At 42.4% G+C, this 24,261-nt stretch overlaps 1 protein-coding gene across 3 annotated transcripts in view; it reads right to left on the bottom strand.

The window, feature by feature from the left end:
- LOC124545370 (prolactin-releasing peptide receptor-like) overlaps nt 1-24,261 on the bottom strand; it is an 835,248-nt gene that overhangs the window by 343,773 nt on the left and 467,214 nt on the right. For 2 of the 3 annotated variants that reach the window (XR_006967612.1, XM_047124280.1), the window contains exon 2: nt 22,530-22,681. Coding sequence is in view for 2 of the 3 variants with exons in the window: in XM_047124280.1 (XP_046980236.1) it covers nt 22,530-22,635 (106 nt within the window). In the remaining variant the exon portion in view is untranslated. Of the gene's footprint in view, nt 1-22,529; nt 22,682-24,261 lie in introns of those variants that run through there. The other variant, XM_047124281.1, reaches the window with a different exon arrangement.

Consider the following 24,261-nt stretch of genomic DNA (forward strand, 5'->3'; position numbering starts at 1 on the left):
GCAGGGCGGTACAGATAGGCCCAACAACATGCCGAATGGACCACTAACGATTGGCATTGCGTTCTCTTCACCGATGAGTGTCGCATATGCCTTCAACCAGACACTCGTCGGAGACGTGTTTGGAGGCAACACGGTCAGGCCGAACGCCTTAGACACATTGTCCAGCGAGTGCACCAAGGTGGAGGTTCCCTGCTGTTTTGGGGTGGCATTATGTGGGGCAAACGTATGCCGTTGGTGGTCATGGAAGGTACCGTAACGGCTGTACGATACGTGAGTGCCATCCTCCGACTGATAGTGCAACCATATCGGCAGCACATTGACGAGGCATTCGTCTTCGTGGATGACAATTACCGCCCTCATCGTGCACATCTTGTGAATGAATTCCTTCAGGATAACGACATCGCTCGACAAGAGTGGCCAGCATGAACCTTATCGAACACGCCTGGGATAGATTGAAAAGGGCGGTTTAGAGACAATGTGACCCACAAACCCATCTGAGGGATCTACGCCGAATCGCCGCTGAGGAGTAAGACAATCTGGACCATCAGTGCCTTGATGAACTTGTTGATAGTATGCCACGACGAATACAGGCATGCATCAATGCAAGAGTACGTACTGCTGGGTATTAGAGGTACCGGTGTGTCCAACAATCTGGACTACCAACTCTGAAGGTCTCGCTGTATGGTGGTACAACATGGAATGTGTGGTTTTCGTGAGCAATAAAAAGGGCGGAAACGATGTTTATGTTGATCTTTATTCCAATTTTCTGTACAGCTTCCGGAACCATCGGAGCCGAGGTGATTTGATGTGTGTATATTATCTCATAAATAACACAGTCAGTATAATCGCAATGGGATATAGACACACTATGTGATCAAAAGTATCAGGACACCCACAAAACATAGTTTTTCATATTAGGTGCATTGTGCTGCCACCTGCTGCCAGGTACTCTTCATCAGCGGCCTCAGTATTCATTAGACATTGCGAAACTCACGGACTTCGAATGTGGTCAGGTGACTGGATGTCACTTGTGTCATACGTCTGTACGCGAGAATTTCACACTCCTAAACATCCCTAGGTCCACTGTTTCCGATGCGATAGTGAAGTAGAAACGTGAAGGGACATGTACTGCACAAAAGTGTACGGGCCGACGTCGTCTGTTGACTGCCAGACACTGTCGACAGTTGAAGACGTTCGTAATGTGTAACAGGCAGACATCTATCCAGACAATCACACGGGAATTCTAAACTGCATCAGGATTCACTGCAGGTACTATGACAGTTACGAAGGACGTGAGAAAACTCGTATTTCGTGGTCGAGCGGCTGCTCATAAGCCACACATCACGCCTTCAAATACCAACCGACGCCTCGCTTGGTGTAAACAACGTAAATATTGAACAGTTGAACAGTGGGAAAGCGTTGTGTGGAGTGACGAATCACAGTACACAACGTGGCCATACGATGGCAGAGTGTGGGTATGGCGAATACCTGGTGAACGTCACCTGCCAGCGTGTGTAGTGCCAACAGTAAAATTAGGAATCGGTAGTGTTATGGCGTGGTCGTGTTTTTCATGGAAGGAGCTTTCACCCCTTGTTGTTTTGCGTGGTATTATCCTAGCACAGGCCTACATTGATGTTTTAACAACCTTCTGGCCCTGTAATGGACTGGCCTATACAAAGTCCTGACCTGAATCCTATAGCACATCTTCGAAATGTTTTGAAACGCCGACTTCGTGCCAGGCATCACCGACCGACATTGGTACCTCTCCTCAGTGCAGCACTCCGTGAAGAATGGTTTGCCATTGCTCAAGAAACCTTCCAGCACCTGTGCGAATGTATGCCTGCGAGAGTGGTAGATGTCATCAAGGCTAAGTGTGGGCCAACACCATACTGAATTCCAGCATTACCGACGGAGGGCGCCTCAGCCAGGTATCCGGATACTTTTGATCACGTAGTGGCGAATGCGTTCTTAACATGATGACAACTCGGATGAACAGTGACGCCGCCATGTGGCTTCCTTGTCGCTGTAATTGAATACTATTTATGGACCATGGTCGTTCACGATGAACAACGTGGACATTTACCCTTTTTATTTTTTATTACAATAACGTTTTCTGGAAGCAATACTGTTGGGATGGACGTGTTGGAGTAGTCTGCACTCTAACTCCTACTGCAGATCATTCTTTTTCTATTTAAATATTTAAATTACTGAGAATATCTTACTTTCTTGCAGTTGCCTTATAAAGGTGCTTCTTATCCAGAACTCTTCTCAAGAATCGACCCTCTTGCTTCCCTATACGATTTGCCTTCAACCTATGAGGTAATTCTGATAAAATACGGTTATTATAAGGTAATGTACGCAAAAAAAGTCACTAAAGATGAAAATATTAAGTAAATTAAAGAAGAAGGAGAAGAGTCTTTTCCAGTTTCATATATTCTCTTTTTTCGCATTCGCGCTCTGCCGGCAAATGGAGTGAGGCATCCTGGAGCATTACTCGTCAAGCTAAACAGCGACTCAGCTATGAGCAGGATTCCGAGCGAGAGTTCCTAGATCTACTTACGATCGGCAAGAGTAGCATTCGCCGCGCACCGCAGTTTCTATTATGGAAACGAGTTCGGTGTCGACCAAGCGTAAAGAGTAATTTATGAAAAGAGATAATACACTGCACGCCTGGAGATGTGCTTCCAGCTAGGAAATTTGCAAGCTGGGCGTTTACTGACATAGAAAACGAGGTAGATATTACATGTTGTAGCAAGCAGTGGACATCGTCAGCAGCGCTATTGAATGTTTTCTTCCCTTTGGATTCTTCTCCACGGGAGTCCACCAAACGGCTCACCTCGCACCAGGCCAGCATTTCTTGTGTATGAGCTTCCTCCTGCTTATATTTGTCTGCCAGACTTCGAATATTTCATTTGTTAAATTTTTCACTTCTCTTCAACTGAAGTGCGCACTATGGTAATCATTATCGCAGTACCAACAACATCAGAAAATTACTTCATTATACATTCAGTCTTCCTAACAGCTATCTCAACTTCATCCTACTCTTCTTCGTTCCTAAATTTTGATACGAGTTTATAGCTTTTTCACAGGACGCCTTAATATTCAGTGTCCTGTTTCGTAATTTCTGGCCCACCCTGACGTTTTGTTTTGGCTCACCCTGATGTAATCTAGCTCGTATAATCACGTGTACAGGCTTTTTAAGAGGATTGTATATCTCCTTCTCGCATGATTTTTGAGCAGTATACTCGCTTTTATTAGCTGAAATTTATTGGAGAACTGTATTAGTCTTTCTTCCCTCCATTCCTATTACCGAACTCTCGTAACTCTGTCTTCTATTCATTTCACTGCTGCAGCGTTCCAGTCCACAATGATGCTTAGATTTCATCTCCCGTTACATACTAAGTTGCTTATTCCATATTCCCTTATACTTTCCCTGTTTCTTCGTCTTCTGCTTCTGCCGTTCGTGTATATACCTGAACTATTTTTGTTGGTATTTCTTTGCTGTACTGTACTGTCCACAGTAATTCAGTCTTCTCTGCCTTTCCATTCATAACACGTCACGCTCCTATTATTCCATTTGCCATTGCCATTGCTGTTGATCTTACCCTATATTCCTCTAACCAGAAACTCTTAGCTTCTTCCCATTCCACTTCAGTGACATCCACTAAAATTAGAATTAGACTTTAAATTTCCTTTTTGAGACTTCGCGCTTCCGTACCGAATTCAGACTTGTGACATACCACATTTGTTCTTGTGGATATATATATTATTCATCTTTACTTGGAGCTTACGTTTTTTCTGACGATTTGAAAATTCTCGCACCGATTTAGGATATAGAACAGTTTCTGTACGTAAACAAATCCGTTGAAAGTTTCATGACATTTGGTGTGTCATACTGTTATTACGAAACGCGAGTAGTCGGGTGGACGGCATTGCATTGCCGACGGCATTTTTGCCACATCTCGGCTTGGTTGAGACGTCTCATTATGTAAGCAACATGTGTCTCAATCAATGTACGTGGCCCCTCTCCCGCCCCTCAGGCTCTTCACCCAGTCCTCTAGGTTAACTGGGTGGCAGGAATTTCAAACGGGCATTATCTTATTCGTCATTAAAGTTGAGGAAGGCAGCACACTTTAAAGAATGTCAGCTCTCTTAATGACTTTAATTCATAACCCACCTTACATTGATTATTATATATTATGTCGCAAGAAATAGTCGCTGCGTAAGCAAACCTCAATCCACTAGGCGATTTCTGCTTTTATCCACTAGTTATTTTAGCCAGACCCAATTACCTTAACACTTATAATCCACGACCCATTACCATACTATTTCTGCATCTATATTTATACTCATTTACAGTACTACAATTTATAACACAAAAATCACTTCAAATACAAAAATAGCTGCCCAAACATTTTGAAATTTATATGAGTGTGAGAAATTCAAGCCACATATCATGCAACTACCAGAATAAACACCTGCACACTGCAAATGATCAATTACATAAAAAAAGTTTTTAAAAACCATAAGAAATTTGCTCTAACATTATCAGGTTATTAAAATATATTGCCCTGCGCTTACTGGCATATTATAAAATCAAAGAAAAGGCAAAGAGCTTCATCTCGAATTTCCATTATATTGGAATACATTGCACTTCACTTACGACAATTTATGACCTAATAATTCCTTTACAAACAGTGACGTCACCACCAGGTTGTTAGTGGAGTCTGACACTATAAGATACAGACATGTAAATATCTAGTCGTCCGGACTCAGTTCGAAGTGGTACTCATCTCTGAAAACAATTCTATTTCAGTCAGTGAGATTCCAGGCCGGAGACGTGTTGGACACGCCCTAGACAGCGGTGGGACACCAACCCTCCGTCGCCGCCCATACGACCCGATAACCAAGAGTATGGTCTGGGGTACAATTCCTCTTCATAGCAGGACGCCTTTGGCTGCCATCCGGGGCACCCTTTCAGCACAGCTATGTGTGGACGATATTCTACGCCCTGTTTCGTTGTCCTTCGGTGCAAGCCATCCTGGGCTTTCATTTCAGCAAGATAACTCCTGCCCGTACACGGCGAGAGTTTCTACTACTTGCCTTCATGCTTGCCAAAATCTTCCTAGTCCACCAAGGTCCCCGTATCTCTCCTGAACTGAGAACGTTGCAGCGTTATTGGCAAGGTCCTCCAACCATTTCGGGTCCAGTCCAGCGTGCCATTGGAACGGATCCGTCAAGAGCACATCCAACAACTACATCAGTGAATACCAAAGCGAATAATTTCTTGCATGGTTGAAAGGAGGACCAGTTTGTGAGGCTCCTTCTCGTGAATAAATCATCCAACTTTTCTGAAACTATGATCATTTGTTTTTCTGTAAATGTACGTCGCATCTATTTATTTCCGTCATGATACGTATTCTTTTTCTTTGTAGAGCGTTTTAAAATGACTCTTAGAGCGTAGCGTGGCAGTTACACTAAAGCGCCAAAGAAACTGGTACAGGCATGTGTTTTCAAATACAGAGATATGTAAACAAGCAGAATACAGCGCTGCGTCCGGTACGCCTATGTAAGACAACAAGTGTCTGACGCAGTTGTTAGATCGGGTACTGCTGCTACAATGCCAAGTTATTAAGATTTAAGTGAGTTTGAACGTGGTTTTATAGTCGGCGCAACAGCGGTCGGACATAGCATCTCCGAGGTAGCGACGAAGTGGGGCTTCTCCCGTATATCCATTTCATGAGTGTGCCGTGGATGTGAGCAATCCGGCATCGATGAGGCCGAAAAAGATCCTGTATGAACAGGACCAACGACAACCGAAGGGAATCCTTCAAGGTGACAGAAGTGCAACCCTTCCGTAAATTGCTGCAGATTTCACTGCTAGGTCATTAACAAGTGTCACTTGCGAACCACTCAATGAAACATCATCAATATGGTATTTCGGAGCCGAAGGACCACTCCTGTACCCTTCATGACTGCACGACACATAGCTTTACGCCTGGCCTGGGCCTGTCAACGCCAACATTGGACTGTTGATGATTAGAAACATGGTCGGACGAGTCTCGTTTCAAATCGTATCAAGTGGATGGACGTGTACAGGCATGTAGACAACTCATGAATCCATGAACCCTGCATGTCAGCGGGGACTGTTCAATATAGTGGACGCTCTGTAATGGTGTGGGTCATATGCAGTTGGAGTGATATGGGACCCTTGATATGTCTAGATATGACTCTGTCAGGTGACACGTACGTAAGCATCCTGTATGATCGCCTGCATCCATGCATGTCCATTTGGCTATTCCAGCTGGACAATGCAACACCCCATACGTCCAGAGTTGCTGCAGAATGGCTCCAGGAACACTCCTCTGAGTTTAAGCATTGCCGCTGGCCATCGAACTCACCAGACATGAACATTATTGAGCATATCAGAGATGTTTAGCAACATGCTGTTCAGAAGAGATCTTCATCCCCTCGTACTCTTACGGATTTATGGACAACTTTGCAGGGCTCATGCTGTCAATTCCCACCAGCACTACTTCAGACATTAGTCGAGACCATGTCACGCCGCGTTGCGGCACTTCTGCGTGCTCGCGGAGGCCCTGCATGAGATTAAGCAGGTGTACCATTTTCTTTGGCCCTTCAGTGTGTATTTCATCGCTGCGCAGTAAAGCGGGGCCTACCGCAAACCCCGAATTTGTTTGTGGCGTTTTTGATACTCGTAATCCATACACGAATCACTGACTGACTGGCAAAGTGCCTCCGGACTGTGCCCACATTACAAAATGCCTGCTGTGTGGAGCTATCCAATACATTCAAAATATTGTTACAGGAATAGCATTAATACGTTCCTCCTTAGGTGTAGTGTTGTACCAAATAACACTACACCATTTGAACCAAGACTTGACAGCCAAAAGATTTCTTACAGCTGTTTTTCTGTAACATAATTATGTATGGAGTTGTAAGTAGCAGCTTAGTACCATGTTCTTTTGTCAGAAAGATGCATTCCAGAGCACTGTATAACGTAGGTAAGTTGACTACCGAATCGTAAATAGTGTTGAAGTTTATGCACAATATCCAGTCCTCCACGTTTACAATGTAATTATCCTTTTTAAGCAGATACAAATCCCAACAGTAATTTGTACAAACAGATTTTTCTTGTGTACTGAAGTCATAAATGTCCTTGAATCCTTTTGGTACCATTCTCATCAGTTTTACAAAGTGCCCTCAAACATGTCAAGGAGAAACTTCCGCATCTTCTTTGACTATAGAGCATCTTATTATCAGACTGCATGTTACGATTTATAAGTATGTACTGGGCTGTACATATTTGACACTCTGGGGGACTGTCTATAGGCCGGCCGAAGTGGCCGCGCGGTTCTGGCGCTGCAGTCTGGAACCGCGAGACCGCTACGGTCGCAGGTTCGAATCCTGCCTCGGGCATGGATGTGTGTGATGTCCTTAGTTAGGTTTAACTAGTTATAAGTTCTAGGGGACTAATGACCTCAGCAGTTGAGTCCCATAGTGCTCAGAGCCATTTGAACCATTTGACTGTATATATACTACCAATTAGCGTTTTTCTTAAAATGTGCTTACTGTACGCTGTACTTTGTGCCAATCACTGCCATGTGTTGTCAGTTATCAGACAGAGTATAAAAGAGCTTCTATGTTATTTTTTACAGTGTTCTTCAGTTTGTCTGTTGGGATAATAAGAGCACATTGAAGCTGACTGTGGTGCAGTTCCACTTCCCGGACAACCAAGAACGAGAGGAGATTAGACACTGTGCTCTGCCTGCTTGTAATTATAATCAGTTACCTGTAAACTGTGAAGAGCTTGTCAATGCCGGCTCTGTAATAAGGACGTAAGTATTGCACATATGCGACATATTAAAGCTGGAGAAACATATTTTTTCCCAGTCGAGGATGATGTCCTCCAAAATAGGAATAAAGATAGATACTACCGAATAAGAAGTATTGTCCCCTGCAAACAATGTCACTCCACGAGTTTTAAGAGAAGGAACCAATATGTTGAATAGAACTAAACAATTCCTTATTGAAGATTTCGAGCATAAAACACGTAAATAGCAGCTCACATCACTCAAGAAACAGTAAACGTCCGCTTGCTCTTGCAGGCAGCCCCCATTAAGGACACAAATCACTAGATGGCATATCGTTCGCTGAAATATGTGACAACCTTGGCCCCACACATGGAGTTCCAAATCGGATGTCACTGTCTGGTGTCTGTAAGGTACAGCTTTTTCTGAGATAGCACGGCTAATGGATCGAGTCGTCATGCCGAATGCCTGCCATTACACCAGCACTGAAAAAATCAGCCAGCCATGTCCTGAACGAAAGCTGACCAGATTTTTCGTCAAACGTGAAGGAAGGTTTCGGAACTGCAGATTAATTCAAGTGAATGACTATATTAGTTATGAGTAAGAGTTAATAAAGAAAGACGAACACTGAACCTCTGTAAATTTTACTATCATTAAATGTTGTTATAATGCGACCACTGTGCTTCCTACAGTGGAGCCATTTGAAATCACTTTTTATTAAATCATTGTTTCCACTTGGATGTCATTTTAATTATTTATTTTCAGCTGTAAGATGGAAACTGAAATTAATAAAACGTCCAAAACATAGTGTGGTAACATTTGTTTTTGCTATTTATGATATCCCATAGTTATTCAAAAGTTAACTGAACAATCCCCTTACTGGCAACTTCACTTTCAACAGTGCTGACATCAGGTAGACATGAGACACTGATAAAAGTAACATGTAAAACTGATGTTCTTAAAACGCACTGACAGCACTTAGCAACTAGATTATTTCCAGCAAATAAATGTTAAAGCAGCCATTCAAGTCCTCGCCACTTTTCTGCTGCAGCTGTCAGAAATTGTATAGCAACTAAGAAGGAACTACAGAGAGATACAGCAGAGAAAAACGCAATCAGTTTTATGGAATTTATGAACGATTTGTCTGACGTTGTGAATAGCAGAACGGCCTTTTCCTTTAGTCCATTGTACATTAAGAGAAAAGACGGCATAATAGGCGACGACCGCGTGAACTATGCGTCTATGCAATCCTAACAGTTTACCCGAAAGTTTTTACTGGATCACAGCGTGCATTGAAACACTAACTCACAAAAAATGTTTACAAACGTTACCTTATTTATTTCGCTTATAATTGTAAGAAGTGTTCATAAAGTAGAAATAAACATAGTTTGTAGAATTACAGGAGCTAATTAATCTGCGTCCATCGATTGAAAACTCGAGAAAAGTTGTCAGGGAGGAACCACAGTCGAGCATCAGCTACAGTTGGTTGTGGGATGAGCACATTCGACGTGCATCACTCTGGCTGAGCCGACTGCTGCTGATCGGCAACAGACCTGCTGTCACATCACTTACCGAAGAAAGAGCATTACCAATTCCATGACACGTGTATGCCAATGAGCATTGTAGCATTGTTCGCTGGGAAAATTGCTTATGCCGTTACCTGTTTTGCTGTAGGGGGGGCAATCTGAGTATCACGTCATCTGGATAAACACTGCTGTTGTAATGTAACTGTTATGTAGTTGTGTAAATGTACATGTGGCTCTCATATTGCCAATAGTGATGTAGCGGGTTATAGTATGCATAGAGTGGTAACCAAAGTGTATGCAGTCTCTTTGGTCGATATGCTTATAGTGCCCCAGTAATAAAACACTATACTGCTCTGACATACAGTAATACACTTTCGTTTACATTATACTTCAGACATGGGGGACATGGAAAATCAGCAAACGTTTACGATATCCTATATAGTTTAGATTGCATAGGCATACTCAGTCATGAATCCCATGATGTTAGGAAGAATCCGCTCACAGCTGGTAAAATTGCTGTGTTTTAAAACAAGTCCGGTTTCGCGGCTTTAAGCCGCATCCTCAGGTAATCCTACATGGTAAAAAGCAACGTACGTTGTCACCACTTTTTGCGGATATTAAAATTAGTGAAGGAATGTCTAAAATATACTAAAAATGTTAAAAGATGATACGCATAACCATCGCTCCTAGACAAAATTTACTATTCAGAGAATATCGTCAATACTATACTAATTTAACTATCCAATTTTAATATCCAAAAAAATGTGGTGACACTTTACTTTCATTTTTACCACGTAAGTTTATCTGACGATGCGGCTTAAGCCGCGAAAATGGCCATGTTTTTTAAATAACAATTTTACCAGCTGTGAGCGGAGTTCTTCCTAACATCATGCCTTTTAACAGCTGCGGTTGCCCCGAATATAAAAGAGTTTGTCATAATTCCTATTCTAATGTCAGCTAAATACTGTAAAATTAGGAACACCCACCTCTGATGCAGTGATTGTGCGAGCTTCTAGGGACGTCTTGGTAGTTTGTAGATGTTAACACAATTTCAATAAAATATACAAGTAAATACCAATCCGATGTGTGGTTTCCTCAACTAAATAACATAGTATTAAGCTGCTATTTATTTTCAAGGTTATGCTATGTTTGCTTCTATTGTGGTGTAAACTGACAAAGAGCCATCCCTTTCCTGAAGTGGTAAAAACTCTTGTTCTGTACACAAGAATGCAGGAAAAGAATTGCTATGGGGAACCAAAGCAATGTGTGTTCTGTCCGCCTATAGTTTTCATAATTACATATGGACTCTATTACAGATCTCAAACACTATTAACGACTCAGTAGCCAGTGCCATGACTAAAGGAAACTGTCTTACCAAAGGCCAATGACTGTATGCAGGTAAGACTTACAATTACTTAAAATACCACATCCGAAAAAAGTCTGGATACAAATGGGGAATACATCAATATTTACCATAAACAGCTATTGGAAGTTACTACACACCTTGCGGTACATGTACAGAGGAATGCACGCTTACTGTTTTAAAGGATGAAGAAACATCTATTTGTATATACCTCCACTCTCATCTGTGTCTGCTTATAAAGGATGGTAACACTGAATCTGTGGAGGAACGCATATTATCCACAAACTCCTTAAATGTCTACGATTCCGTAGTCAAAAGATACAAAATCCTCTGACATATGTCTTCTTGACTAAATAACATGGTATTAAGCAAGCTGCTATTTATAACTCTACACATAACTGTGTTACAGCAAAACAGTTGTAACAAACTACTTTCCCCGTATAGTGGGCCTATATGGCACATCAATTATGAATGGCTTACTCCCATTCCTTCAGCTAAATTTTGAATGTGTTACATTGTCCACAATATGGATCTGTGACCAAGAACTCCACACGGTATATGTTGTGTAATGGGGGCACTGTTCAGATAGTTCAAATGGCTCTGAGCACTATGGGACTTAACATCTGAGGTCATCAGTCCCCTAGAACTTAGAACTACTTAAACCTAACTAACCTAAGGACATCACACACATCCATGCTCGAGGCAGGATTCGAACCTGCGACCGTAGCGGTCACGCGGTTCCAGACTGAAGCGCCTAGAACCGCTCGGCCACAAAGCCGGTGAGGGCACTGACTGGGGGCACTTTGCCTGTCACTCAATGATTCGTGTATGGGATTACGACCATCAAAAAGGTCGCATATTAATGGGGAGTTTGCACTATGTATTGCTTTACTAAACAAACACGCAATAAACTTGTCAGGCTGTGATACAAGACTCACTTAATACATGTAAAGTTCTAAATTTCCTCCCAATGTAGTTGTTTTGAGGAGGGAATTACGGCATATGTACAAAGGATGTATATGTTGCTTATCATAATGTCTGTTTATGATTACAGAACTCTTCTTGCAAATAAAATCTTGTTACATCGTTTGTTTGGTTGTGGCTGACCCAAGACGTACATGTGACAAAATAAATGATCCAATGGACAAAGTCGGGAGCTCAGAGAGGCTGCTGTGATAGTATCAGGTTGGTGCACCCAATTCTAAAAATGAAGATAAAACGTCAAAAAAAAAGATCCATTTTTCATGAAATGCTACGGAGTAAATTTTAAGAAACTGCATTGAACGAGGACTGTAATACCAACGTATAACTGACGTAGCGAACACAGGGAAATTAGGGGCACATACAGAAGCATACAATAATTTTTTCATCTATCATCAGCTGATTTATAGAGTGTATGTTTAAATGACACTGTAGGCTGTTCACAGATGATGCCATTAGCTATAAGAAGACAGCAGTGCCAGAAAGTAATAGCGAGCAGGAGAGGATCACTGATAGGTACAGAAACACAATAAAAACAAAAATAACGTACTGCACTCACACAGGAGATGAAATCCTGAAATGTATGATTACAATAATTGTGGAAACAATACCAAGCATATAATGTGTAGAAATAGCCATCCAGAATGATCTACAATGGAAAGATCATATAAAGCAAAAGTATATGGTGTAGGACAGTGATACATTACGAAGAATCTTAGGAAAATACAGTTCATCCAATAAACAAGAAGTGGTGTGCAAAACAATTATTTGGACGATTTTTGAGTATTGCACAACAGTCTGGGACCCACACCACGTTGGATAAATAAAAGAAACAGAAGAAATCTAACAAACAGCAGCACATACGCAGTCATTTAGTCGGCCCGAGGTGATAAACATACTGCAGCAAGGGAGACATTGTGCAGCGTAGAGAAGTTTACTGCCGACAAAATCTGAGGGAGTCCATTGCGGACAATGTATTGTTTCCTTCCTCCCACATACCTCTTACCGAATGACTGAAATGAGAAAATATTGATAATACTATGAATTTGCTAATAAACACCCTTTGCACATGAAAGGAACATGGACATAGGTTAAATGATGGAAATATACTCCAGAACACCATAAGGGACAATTGTGTGTTACACACCTGATTTTAGGTACTGCCCTCATATAGGGAGTAGGATCATCTCGGAAAGCTCTTGTCTTTCATCCATGGTACCCCATGTAAGTTCCTACAAAATATTATACGTAGATTGCTTGCCGTAATACACGAGTGTGCAAATAAATAGCAAACTGCTACAATACTGTTCACATTTTGGAACTTAAATGAGAGAAAGCCCATCGCCCTATCTGAGTTTCCTGACTTTGACAGTGCTATGGGAGCTACTATCCCGTGCAAATAAAATTTTAAAATATGAAGCGGCTCTGTACTTTCTTTGTCACGCATAAATCACGAAACAGGGCAATTTCGTAGTTGTTGAAGTAGTTTAAAACTATAGAAAAATGAAGATGGATTGGTATGGTTCTGGATAGTTGTCATACTGGGATGTAGTAATTACGGAAAGAGAAATGCTGTCAATGATAAACAAACTCCATTTCAAAATCAAGGTGAGTGTTGTGAATAAATGTAATGTACACATTGAAGACTGTAGATTTTAGGAGCCTTTGTTAATGGCGAGAACATAGGGAATTGCAGATTTGCTGTCAAGAATATTTCAAACCGCTTAAAATGCTTACATTTTCAATCACTAAATCGAACCAGTGCAATCAAGCAAATCGTCTGCTGAAAGGTGTGAGGACCTGCGTTGGATAAGATTGTCATCCTGAGTCCTAGACACTCATTTATTTCTCGGTAATACATAAGAGATCTGCCCTTCTTCAGACTTTTTTCCGATGCCATTCTCTGAACTTTTTTCCCGATGGCATCCTACATTTCTGTTTGGTAATGATCCTACACCACATAACAATAGTCGAGAAGAGTGTTAACGAGTGTGGTGAAGGCAATCTCTAGTACTACAAATTTTCTGAATCTTCAGATATTAGTGGCTATTAAACACTGTCTATGTCTCATCCTTCCATGTGATGTAGACCTTGTCGTAGAGAATTATCATATATTTCGCTTCATTTCGCTGTGTGTAGAGATCTTACATAGAACATAGATTAGATTAGATTAGTTTTTCGTTCCATAGATCCGTGCTGAGGAGATCCTCGTGGATGTGAAACATGTAAATCTTTTTTAAAGCTGAAATAACAATACTAATAGTATGAATATATACAATACATCATTTGTTCAATACATGAAGCGCTCTATGCAGTGTTGGAATGTAAAGGTTCTGTTGCATTGTTATTTAGAATGAAATTCAAAATGTGTCACAAATCTCATGTGCATGCCTCAGTCTTGCCAGTCACAATTTTTTTTAAAAATATGGCATGTGATTGGAATTGTAGACACACACCGTATTAACGACCAGTTGTGGGTGTCTTAATGCATTTTATCAGACCTTGTATGCAGAATGTTTCAGAATGTACCTTGCATGCTAAGATGGAAGCATCTTCACCCATGCACGCTGCCTGAATAAGATGTGTAATTATACATGGTTTTCTTAACCATTATAATTATATCATTCTTGGTGAATATTCATTTCCTTTAGACGCAGCTTCTGCTGCTGGCACTGGGCAGGGTCAGGCATTTAATGTCTTAACAGGAGTTCATCAGGTAGCTTCCTCAGCGTTGCATTACATGGAAGACTCTCATTCAACAGCGGATGGCCACACCATGGTCCACAGTCCAGTGTAACTGAGTTTCTAGCCAGCAGACCACTGCCACAGAAATGGCAGCATGTGTGAAGAGGCACTGGAGGCCGAGTGGCTATAATATGTCGCAGACCATAGGATGTCCTCTTCCGTATTTTTGCTTGTTTGTAATGAAGGTGTCATTATTATTTCCGTCCTGTCCCAGTTGGGAGAAACTGTTTAAACGTGAGACATTAGAGTAACCTGTAGTGTGTGTACAAACATGCCTGTAGAAATGCTAGTATTTGAAGATGAGCCTGTCGAAATGTTGCTCCTGAAGTTTTTAATTTCCCACCATTAATTACAAATCTCGTACAATCTTTTGATGTCAAACTCCTCTAAGCTAACTTGATAGTATCTAATTGTGTGTTGGCTAATTTTTGGTCATAAAAAACAGTGCAACGTATTTTAACACACTGATATTGTGAGAACAAGTTACATAAACTTTAATGGCAACCTCATAGCATATCGTAGTCTGTTGGCCAATTTTAGGTCGTCGCAATGTAGACACATAAAAAAAGTTTTGCATCACCCCAGTTCCCAGAACTCCAGAAGATAGACGTTGACTGTAGATATTGTATCACAGACACAGTCCCTTTGACTGTTCAGAGATGTCACTAAACCCGCCCAAAGATGTAAACAAGCATGCATGAGCAGCGCTTATTAGGCGCAGGGGGGTCTGACAGCCGATCAGTTCCAGTCATTCCACCAGGAAGGAGGTACGCGGCTCGTGTTGTCTGTAGTTCAACTTCGCCTAGACGGTCAATACCGCGGATCGATCACGTCCACATTATTACTTTGTGCCAGGAAGGACTCTCAGCAAGGGAAGTGTCCAGGTGTCTGGCAGTGAACAAAGTGATCTTTGGACACGGAGATAAAGAGAGACAGGAAATGTCGATGGCACGCCTCGCTCAGGCCGCACAAGGACTACTACTGCAGTGGAAGACCGCTACCTTTGGATTATGACTCGGAGGAACCCTGACATCAAAACCATAATGCCGAATAATGCTTTTCGTGCAGCCACAGGACTTCGTGTTACGACTCAAACTGTGTGCAGTAGGCTGCATGATGCGCAACTTCGCTCTCGACGTCCATGGCTAGGTCCATCTTTGCAACCACGACACCATGCAGGGCGGTACAGATGGGCCCAACAACATGCCGAATGAACCGTTCAGGACTGGCATCACATTCTCTTAACCGATGAGTGTCGCATACGCTTTCAAGCAGACAATCGTCGGAGACGTGTTTGGAGGCAACCCAGTCAGGTTGAACGCCTTGGGTACACTGTCCAATGAGTGCAGCAAGGTGGAGGTTCCCTGATGTTTTGGGGTGGCGTTATGTGGGGCTGACGTACGCCGCTGATGGTCATGGAAGGCACCGTAACGGCTGTACGATACGTGAATGCCATCCTCCGGCCGATAGTGCAACCATATCGGCAGCATATTGGCGTGGCATTCGTCTTCATGGACGACAATTCGCGCCCCCTTCGTGCACATCTTGCGAATGATTTCCTGCAGGATAACTATATCTCTCCACTAGAGTGGCCAGCATGTTCTTCAGACATGAACCCTATCGAACACGCCTGGGATGGATTGAAAAGGGCTGTTTATGGACGACGTGACCCGCTAACCAGTCTCAGGCATCTACGGCTAATCGCCATTGGGGAGTGAGATAATCTGGACTAACAGTGACGTGAAACGTGTGGAAAGTATGCCACGATGAATACAGGCATGCATCAATGCAAGAGGATGTGCTACTGGGTTTAAGAGGTACCGGTGTACACAGCAATCTGAAGGTCTCGCTCTATGGTGGTACAACATGCAATGTGTGGTTTTCATGACCAAGAAAAATGGGGAAAATGATGTATATGTTGATCTCTATTCCAATTCTCTGGACAGGTTTCGGAACTCTCTGAACCGAGGTGATGCAAACCTTTTCTTGATGTACATATTGAAACTCTCTGATAATGTTTTATGCTCCAATATCAGTGTGTCTGGGCAGCATGTGTTAGTGTGATATTATTTTTGGACGTTAACCTTTAGTAATATCTGAATTACCGTAGCATATTATGAATTATAGCTATTAAGATAACTGGCCCATAAATTTGGCGCTAATATAGTGGCTGAAAGCAGAAGTGGCCTATCGATGTACAGTTTGTTTACATGGCGGCCATTTTTTGGGTCAAAATTATTGTAATAAAGGTAAGGTAGGTCATAAATCCTAACATTTATATAAGTGGAAATCTTTCAGATGGCTGCGTCACTTCACTGACCAAAAGATAGTGCCGCTTTGAAATTCCTGCCACTCAGCTGGCCAGGTTAAGTGGGGGAAGGAGTGTGGGGGAATGAGGAGGGGGAGTGGAGAGAGTGACATGTGCTGTTCACAAATACATCCTGGCAACAATGAAGTCTCCTCTGTACCGCAGTTTACTAATGTGACGTCAGAGCTTGCCCACTGGTACCTTAACGCTCTTTAAAGCCAAACGGTTAGCATGTGACAGAGCCTCAGTTTCCTCTTCTATTATTCACGTCAGAGACTTGAGTGCATAATCTGTCAAGCTGACAGTGTGACAACTGTTATCAAATTCATCTGCTCTAAGGTGTCTCCAGAATTGAGTTGATAATGCTGACCCGAAAATCCAATGACAAGTCTTCAGTCAAAGATTCTACAAGCCGTCTTGAATAACTGTACATTAGACATTTCTGCCCAATAGTTTTAGCTTTTCTACACGAGTGTTATGTATTCGTTCTTCCTTATTTCATTGTAAAGGTCTTTCAAAATCAGACTCAAATCTGAAGCTCAATGACCTCCAAAAGAGCTCTTTTAGGCTATCCGCTCCTGTGTTTTGGTGATTCTTTTTGCTATCTAAATGCTATCTAAACGTGACTCTTTGACTTTTATTACTGTGAAAGCTATTTTGGCTTGCTTACGTGCTTGATCTGTCTTTTCGACGACCATAATATTTTTCTATTTACCTACGGTGTTTAATTTTATGGTCCACAATTTGTATGAGTAAATGGAAACTGTAAGAACAATGTAAACTTGTGGCTATCCACCTCGCTGTCTTCCACACCTCTAGCTATCCGAGGTGACGGAAATTAAAGGAGCTTGCTCCAGTCTGAGGCCGTGGCGAATGTTAAAAGTCGGATAGGATTTTCAAGTGGTTACGTATCCAGTATTCAACAACTTGCAGGGGCCCCTGCTTTGTTGCACACTGGGAACAGTGTGCAGGTATCACAATTATAATACGAATGAGATAAGAAGTAACAAAACAATTGTCGTATTCTGCAATTAGAATTAAGTAAAGCATAATACCTAGCGAAGGGCAGCCTTCACGGATATTATGCGATGTTGTACGATGCAGAACACATGCTGAAACAACAGGTAGGTGCACAGAACAACCATCCTGAAGCAAGGAAGCAGATCAAGATGACAAAGGGGAGGTCCCGGTGGATCTTACCATACGGCTGCCGCAATTGGTTTGCGGCCGTAGCGAGATACGGGCTCGCCAAGCGAACGAAACAGAGTGAGCACACGAGGGACATTGCTGTTTTCTGTTCAAGATGATGAACACCAAAACTACTACGAAGTGCAATGCGATGAATACCTGTAGCAAAAAGCGTCCGTGGCGGTCACGAGTCCGCAGCTGCCATTCCACCCCAAAGTTCGAAGCGAGTGGCCGACGGCGCACCTTTTACGGTTTCTCTGGGGCCATACTCCTCTACTATCTCAACTTCAGAAAGTAGAGCTGTTGCCAGCTACGTGGGATGGTAGGGGCCGACGTCTACCTCTTGAGTCCTAGGAGCTGACCACATCTCTCCTGTTCTGGCTGAGTTCCAACCGTCTGAAACATTGTACTAATTGTATCCCTAAAAAGTACGAACTCTTAAAATTTGACTGTTTCAGACTTTAATTCCCCTGTGTGGCACCGAGAAGCTTCAGTTCTCTCAAAAATTTTGTCAGTAGTTTATAGTGTGTCTGAAATTTCAAGGTACTGGAAATAAAAATGAGGTACCGGTACTTAGAAACATAACGGACCGAAGCCCGAGAACAAAGTTTTGACAACAGTAGATGTTCGTAAAATTTGTAGGTAAACCACAAGCCTCATAGGTCTGACTTGCTATTTAATCAAGTCTCAACATCGCGCATTTCCTACAAAAAGATTGATTACTATTTAATTAATATTTAGGATTATTATTATTAATGTCAATTCACAAGAAGTTTGAAATAGAGGCCAGTGTAAATAATGTCTGTTTCACTGTTGTATGGTTTGTAATTAAAGTGATATTAGAATCAGAGCATAAAGAACAGATATTAAATGCACCACATACCCAATTGTCACAGGTCCCAACATTCCGCAGTCCTTGTTATCCTCATTTTCATTAAGCACATTCTCTGGCTTGAGGTTCATTTACAACTGTCTTCACCTCGGGCATGAAATCTAGTAGTTTTGTTAAATGTTTGTGTTTCAAGGTCGATGTTTGCCTTAGACCTAGATTTGGAAAGGCATACACAGACTATGGGGAAATGACCAAATGTGCTCTCCCTCGATGTGATGTAAATAAAATGGTGACGTCCCACTACTCCAGTGAAGAATGTGTCACTTCAAGCCCCAGCTCACGTCATTGCAAAATTTGTGAAATGTACATTTTTACAGTCAATATCGAAGTTTGGATTGATAGTGAGGTCTGTAACCCTCAAAACTTCTGAATTCCTCATCGTCCATTTTACGGACTTGGACCCTGAAACTATGGAACGTGTGGTTGTAGTGGGGAATTACTTCAGGAGCTTACAGCTTTAATGAAGAAACGACCGTTAGTGCAGCAAGTGAGCGTTCCTACAGCAAAGAAAATTCGTGCTTTGGGCCCATATGGAAGTGAACACCAGAGAAATCGGAGAGACAGCTGTACACAAATGTACACGTACACCAGCATAGGGGTACAGTGGAGATCAAGCTGGTTCCCCGTAACATAAACACGTCTCAGAGGCATGCATACATGCTACGATCTCAAAGTCTCATGGTTCTCAGCACCTCAGCTGGTAGCGAAATTATGGATATACTGGTGGGTTCCTCATTACCAGAGGGTGCTGAATCTGTTATCTGATAGATTTCTTGTTGATTTCTACTCGACTCTCTCTCTGTTTGAGGCCTTATTCAGCTGCTAATGCAATTGCTTCCCAACATGGCCGTCCTGAAAAGGTTCGTTGTGTTACAAACTCTTTACTGCAAGTGACTTGTGAGCGTGCAATAATTATATTTTTGTGCTTCTTTGCATGCAAGTCAACAATGATAAACGGGACAGTGTGACTTGAGTTATTGTGAACGATTATGGATGTGGGGGAAGAGTTCTGATAGTAACGTACAGGGCGTCCCAAATATGGAGTCTCAAAACTTAGGAACGTGGTGCATCATAAATTGAGTTACTTTGAGAAAAATAAACTTCGAGTATCTTTTTGTGACAAACAAACCTTTTAAAAAATTATTTAAATTGTCAGCCTTCTATCTGAATACGCGTACTCAGTTGCGCATAACAGTTTGCTGCATTATCTCAGTTACATCAATGCCTGTCGATCATTGAGACAATACCAACCACTTGTTCTTCAGCTTCAACTGAAATGTCATACACTACAGATTTCATGATCACACACGAGAAAAGTAATGGGAGATTCTGCGACCGTACTGGCCGCAAACACGCGCGCTCCTTCCTTCCAACGATCAGGCTGCCTGTTGTTCAGTTGCTCAAAGGAATATCGAGGTGTAACTGTGCACAGAACCTTTCGTGGACAATAAGTGCAGTCTTCCAACAAATGTGACAACTTATCTCGAATGAACATCAGGTTATGTATACCATAAAACTGTATTACATGCCATTGTACCTTTACATCCCGCACGCTGATACATGACACATGTCGGTTATTTATGACGACAATGGCCGGTGAATTTACATGACAGCAAACATGGATATTGAAACTGTTGAGTACACTACCACGGTTAAAAGAGTCCTCGTCCGTGAACAATACAAACACTATGAATTTCTGCGCTGGATAATCTGTTGGCAGAAATGAACACTGTTCATCTGAATTCAAAACCACCCAAACCTCGGTTTGCTCTGTTAGGGCAATCGTTACTGCACAACGTATTCTTCAAAGTGTACACGCGAGGTGGCCTACAAATATTTTAAAATATTCCCTCCACACGATACAACTCTATCTTCTAAAGTTCTGCTCCTTCAACAATTCTTTGTTGGCACCCTTTGTCAGCTCTCTGTAGCTTGACCATTCCAGTTTCTCTTATGTTCCTAAGCATGGTGCAACATTTCTTCCACTTCGGATGACACTTGTGGTGAAACTTATCTCTCTACATTGGCGTCTTTCCGCTCACTGCCTCAGGCTACTCCCTTTATTAAACGCAGGTCTGTAAGTTGTAACGGGTAATGCTCCATCTTCGTAAACTCATCATGACAACTGAAGGGTGGTAAATTTTAACCAGCACACGTCATATATTGTGTATTGTTTTATCAGAAGAACTTCACCAGTGGTGATGCGGCAGGTAGTTGCATGTTGTGAACGTAAGATGTCTAAACGCGTGAATACCTCAGTTCACAAATATGAATTTCCGGCCATGCAACTTGTGTCTCAGAATATTCGCAATGGGAAGCGACAACGTTGGGATCAAGGTCTGGCTTCAAACTTTGTACACATTTAGTAGGCCATTAAAACGATGTAATGTGCAAGTAGTAAGGTGCACTACTCTGCAGTTCCGAGAAAATCGCGAGAGATGTTTCACGCGTCTGTTATGTAACTGGTGTATCTGTGCGAAGGTACCAGCCCCGAGAAGTCATTGTGGTCACCTTCATTTTTGTACTGCAAGTATAAATTCTGTGATGTTCAAAAAATTTGCACGAACACTATTCTGTTTTGCTACATAAGCAACGTTTCACAGGTAAGCAGGTTGACTAACAAATGGGTTCTGCCTCTGTTTCTACAGCTCGAAGCGTTGAGGTGCAAAGTAGTTAGCCGAGCGGTCTAAGGCGCTGCAGTCATGGACTGTGCGGCTGGTCCCGGCGGAGGTTCGAGTCCTCCCTCGGGCATGGGTGTGTGTGTTTTTCCTTAGGATAATTTAGTTTAAGTAGTGTGTAAGCTTCGGGACTGATGTCCTCAGAAGTTAAGTCCCATAAGATTTCAAAACATGTGAACATTTTTTTGCCAAGTAGTTCCGGGTACCTTACCAGATTGCAACTGTAAGGGATTTCGCAAATCACGACAGGCATACATTATCAAGAGACGTCTATGCGTTTCTTCATTTAATTGTCGACAGTTATAAACATATTTGTTCTAATAATAAAATTAATTGAAAATAGTAAGTAGTCAAACAGAAATTCACTACTACTTCATGTAAATACAAGTAGTTTCTTTTAACTATATTACATCTTAAATGTCACACAAATTAAATAATATGAGCATCGATGAAAAAAAATATACAGTCAGCATTTAGTTGGAGTCCAACCGTCGTCTCATACAAAGTCGTCTTACGAAGCTCGAACGGTAACCACTTCAGCATGAGCTGTAACAGGAGCTACCTTCGCACAGATACACCAGTTACATAACAGACGCGTCAAACTTCTCTTGCGATTTTCTCGGAATCGTCAGAATAGTGCACCTTACTACTTGCACGTTATTTTGATTTAATGGCTTATTTAAAGCATACAACCTTTGCAGTAAATCTGTGGTCCCAACGCCGTGACTCCCCTTGTCTGTTTAGGCTGCCATATCGTCCATATAATATTGAAAGTACATGTTTGAGACGCCCTGTATACGTTGTGCTCTTGAATGAAATCAAGGGGACAGTAGAAACCAGCATCCACATTCGACAGTTAAATCAGTCCTTTCTTGTCCGTGTTCCAATGAATGTCTACTTCCACCAGGATTACAGCTAGAAAGCCACTCTATGCAGTGTCCTTACAGACTTACGCCCTGAAGCCTTAATGGAGTCGACTGAAAATATGAGATCATGAGGTGGGAAATGTCACTCACCTTCGTCGGAGCCATTGACGGCGCGGATGTTGAGCTCCAGACAGGCGTTGGGGCTGGTATTGGCGTGGCTGGGGAGGGCGGCGACCGCGATATCCGAGCAGTTCATGGCGCCGCCCCCGCCGCCTCCGCCTCCGCGACCGATGTTCTCCCTCCTGCCAACACACATCGTATTCCCGTGTTATCAAAACCAGGCACTGACCCCTTAAATAATCACACAACCTGAGTACCACATCTAAATTTGGCGGCTGTAGTATCAACACATGCACGCAACGACGCTTATCGCATTACTGAGAAAGAAAGCACACTGGTCTAAAACCTATTCACTCCCAGGAGACGGTATCTGTATCGCTAGCCCTAACCGTCGTTGTTGCCTGTGATCTATGCCACTGATTGCTGATTAAATGCTGACCCTCAAACGAGAAGCGTGGCGAGTGAGGGATTATTTCATTCTGAAAGAGCGTTGTTTTTCGACCTCAGGAGCGTGCGCGCGGGAATTCCCCCACTACTGGATTTCAAACCATGCTGCGAATGATGGGTGAAGGCACAGGTAGTGCTGAGTCAGACACAGTCCAAGATGGATCTGTCAGGGGGCGGTTTCCGTGCAATGAGTACAGAAAAAAGTTAAACAATAGAAACTCTAGTAAGGATGTCCACAATGTAGAAAAACAAAGATTGCTACTTACTGTAAGGAAGACATGTTAAGTTGCTGACTGGCACAGCTAAGAGACACTTACATAAAGATTTCGGCCATTCATACACACAAGCAACCACACTTCATGCACAGACGACTGCCACCTCCTGCATGTTGGGCCAGACATTCTGGAGTTGGTGGTCATGTGTGCATAAATGCAGAAAATGCCCTTGTAGGGTCACCAATTTCACCGATTTTCAGGGAGTCTCTTGAAAATACACATCGTTCCGGTCACCCAGCAATGGCAATTGACCAAGAAAACATTCATGTTGTCAGGAATATGATCGAAGATGATCCTCATCTCATATTTGGGTCGACTACGATGCAGACTATCGTTCATGATCACTTATGCCTGAACAAGAGCTGGACCCATTGGGTGCCACATTCCCTGACAGAAGCCCAAAAACACGTAAGAATGGATTCATCTCGTTTCATGCTTGAAAAATTCGACAAAGGGCGGCCCAAAGAGACTCTCAGTATCGCAACAGGTGAAGAAACGCGGATTTACCATTGAGACGTCGGAGTGAAGAGGTAGTATTCAGCAAATAAAATAATTTCTCAGTTTCTGCTAAAAGCTTTTGCCACACCCTTCTCACCAAACTGTGGTGGACTGCTACATTTAACCTGCTGTTCTGAATAGGAGTTCTAGACATTTACTAAGAATAAAGTCCGGCTGGTTTAGCGAGTCAAGAGCATAGGCATACCTGTTGTTATCTTCGGAAACGGCAGTGTCCAAAGCACACTGATCATGAAGAAGTAGAAAAAAGGATAGCACCTGGCCATCGAGCACGTCGAAACAAATATCCTAGTTTATGTTCACTTGAATGTGTGCGCCCAAGTCATGTAACTAAAAACACCCTAAAACATCAAAGAATCACTTCCGGCATAAAGTACGCGCTCCACAAACTGCAGGTTAAACGTTTTATAGGCCCTCCGGAGCACCCGAAGACCTACTTCTTATGAAAACAGGCAAAATCGCGACCCTTCAGGACATGATGTCACCTTAGCGACGATGCTTATTAAAGTTAATAAATCCATCAT

The sequence above is a fragment of the Schistocerca americana genome, chromosome 8, assembly GCF_021461395.2.
Source record: "Schistocerca americana isolate TAMUIC-IGC-003095 chromosome 8, iqSchAmer2.1, whole genome shotgun sequence".
Lineage (NCBI taxonomy): Eukaryota > Metazoa > Arthropoda > Insecta > Orthoptera > Acrididae > Schistocerca > Schistocerca americana.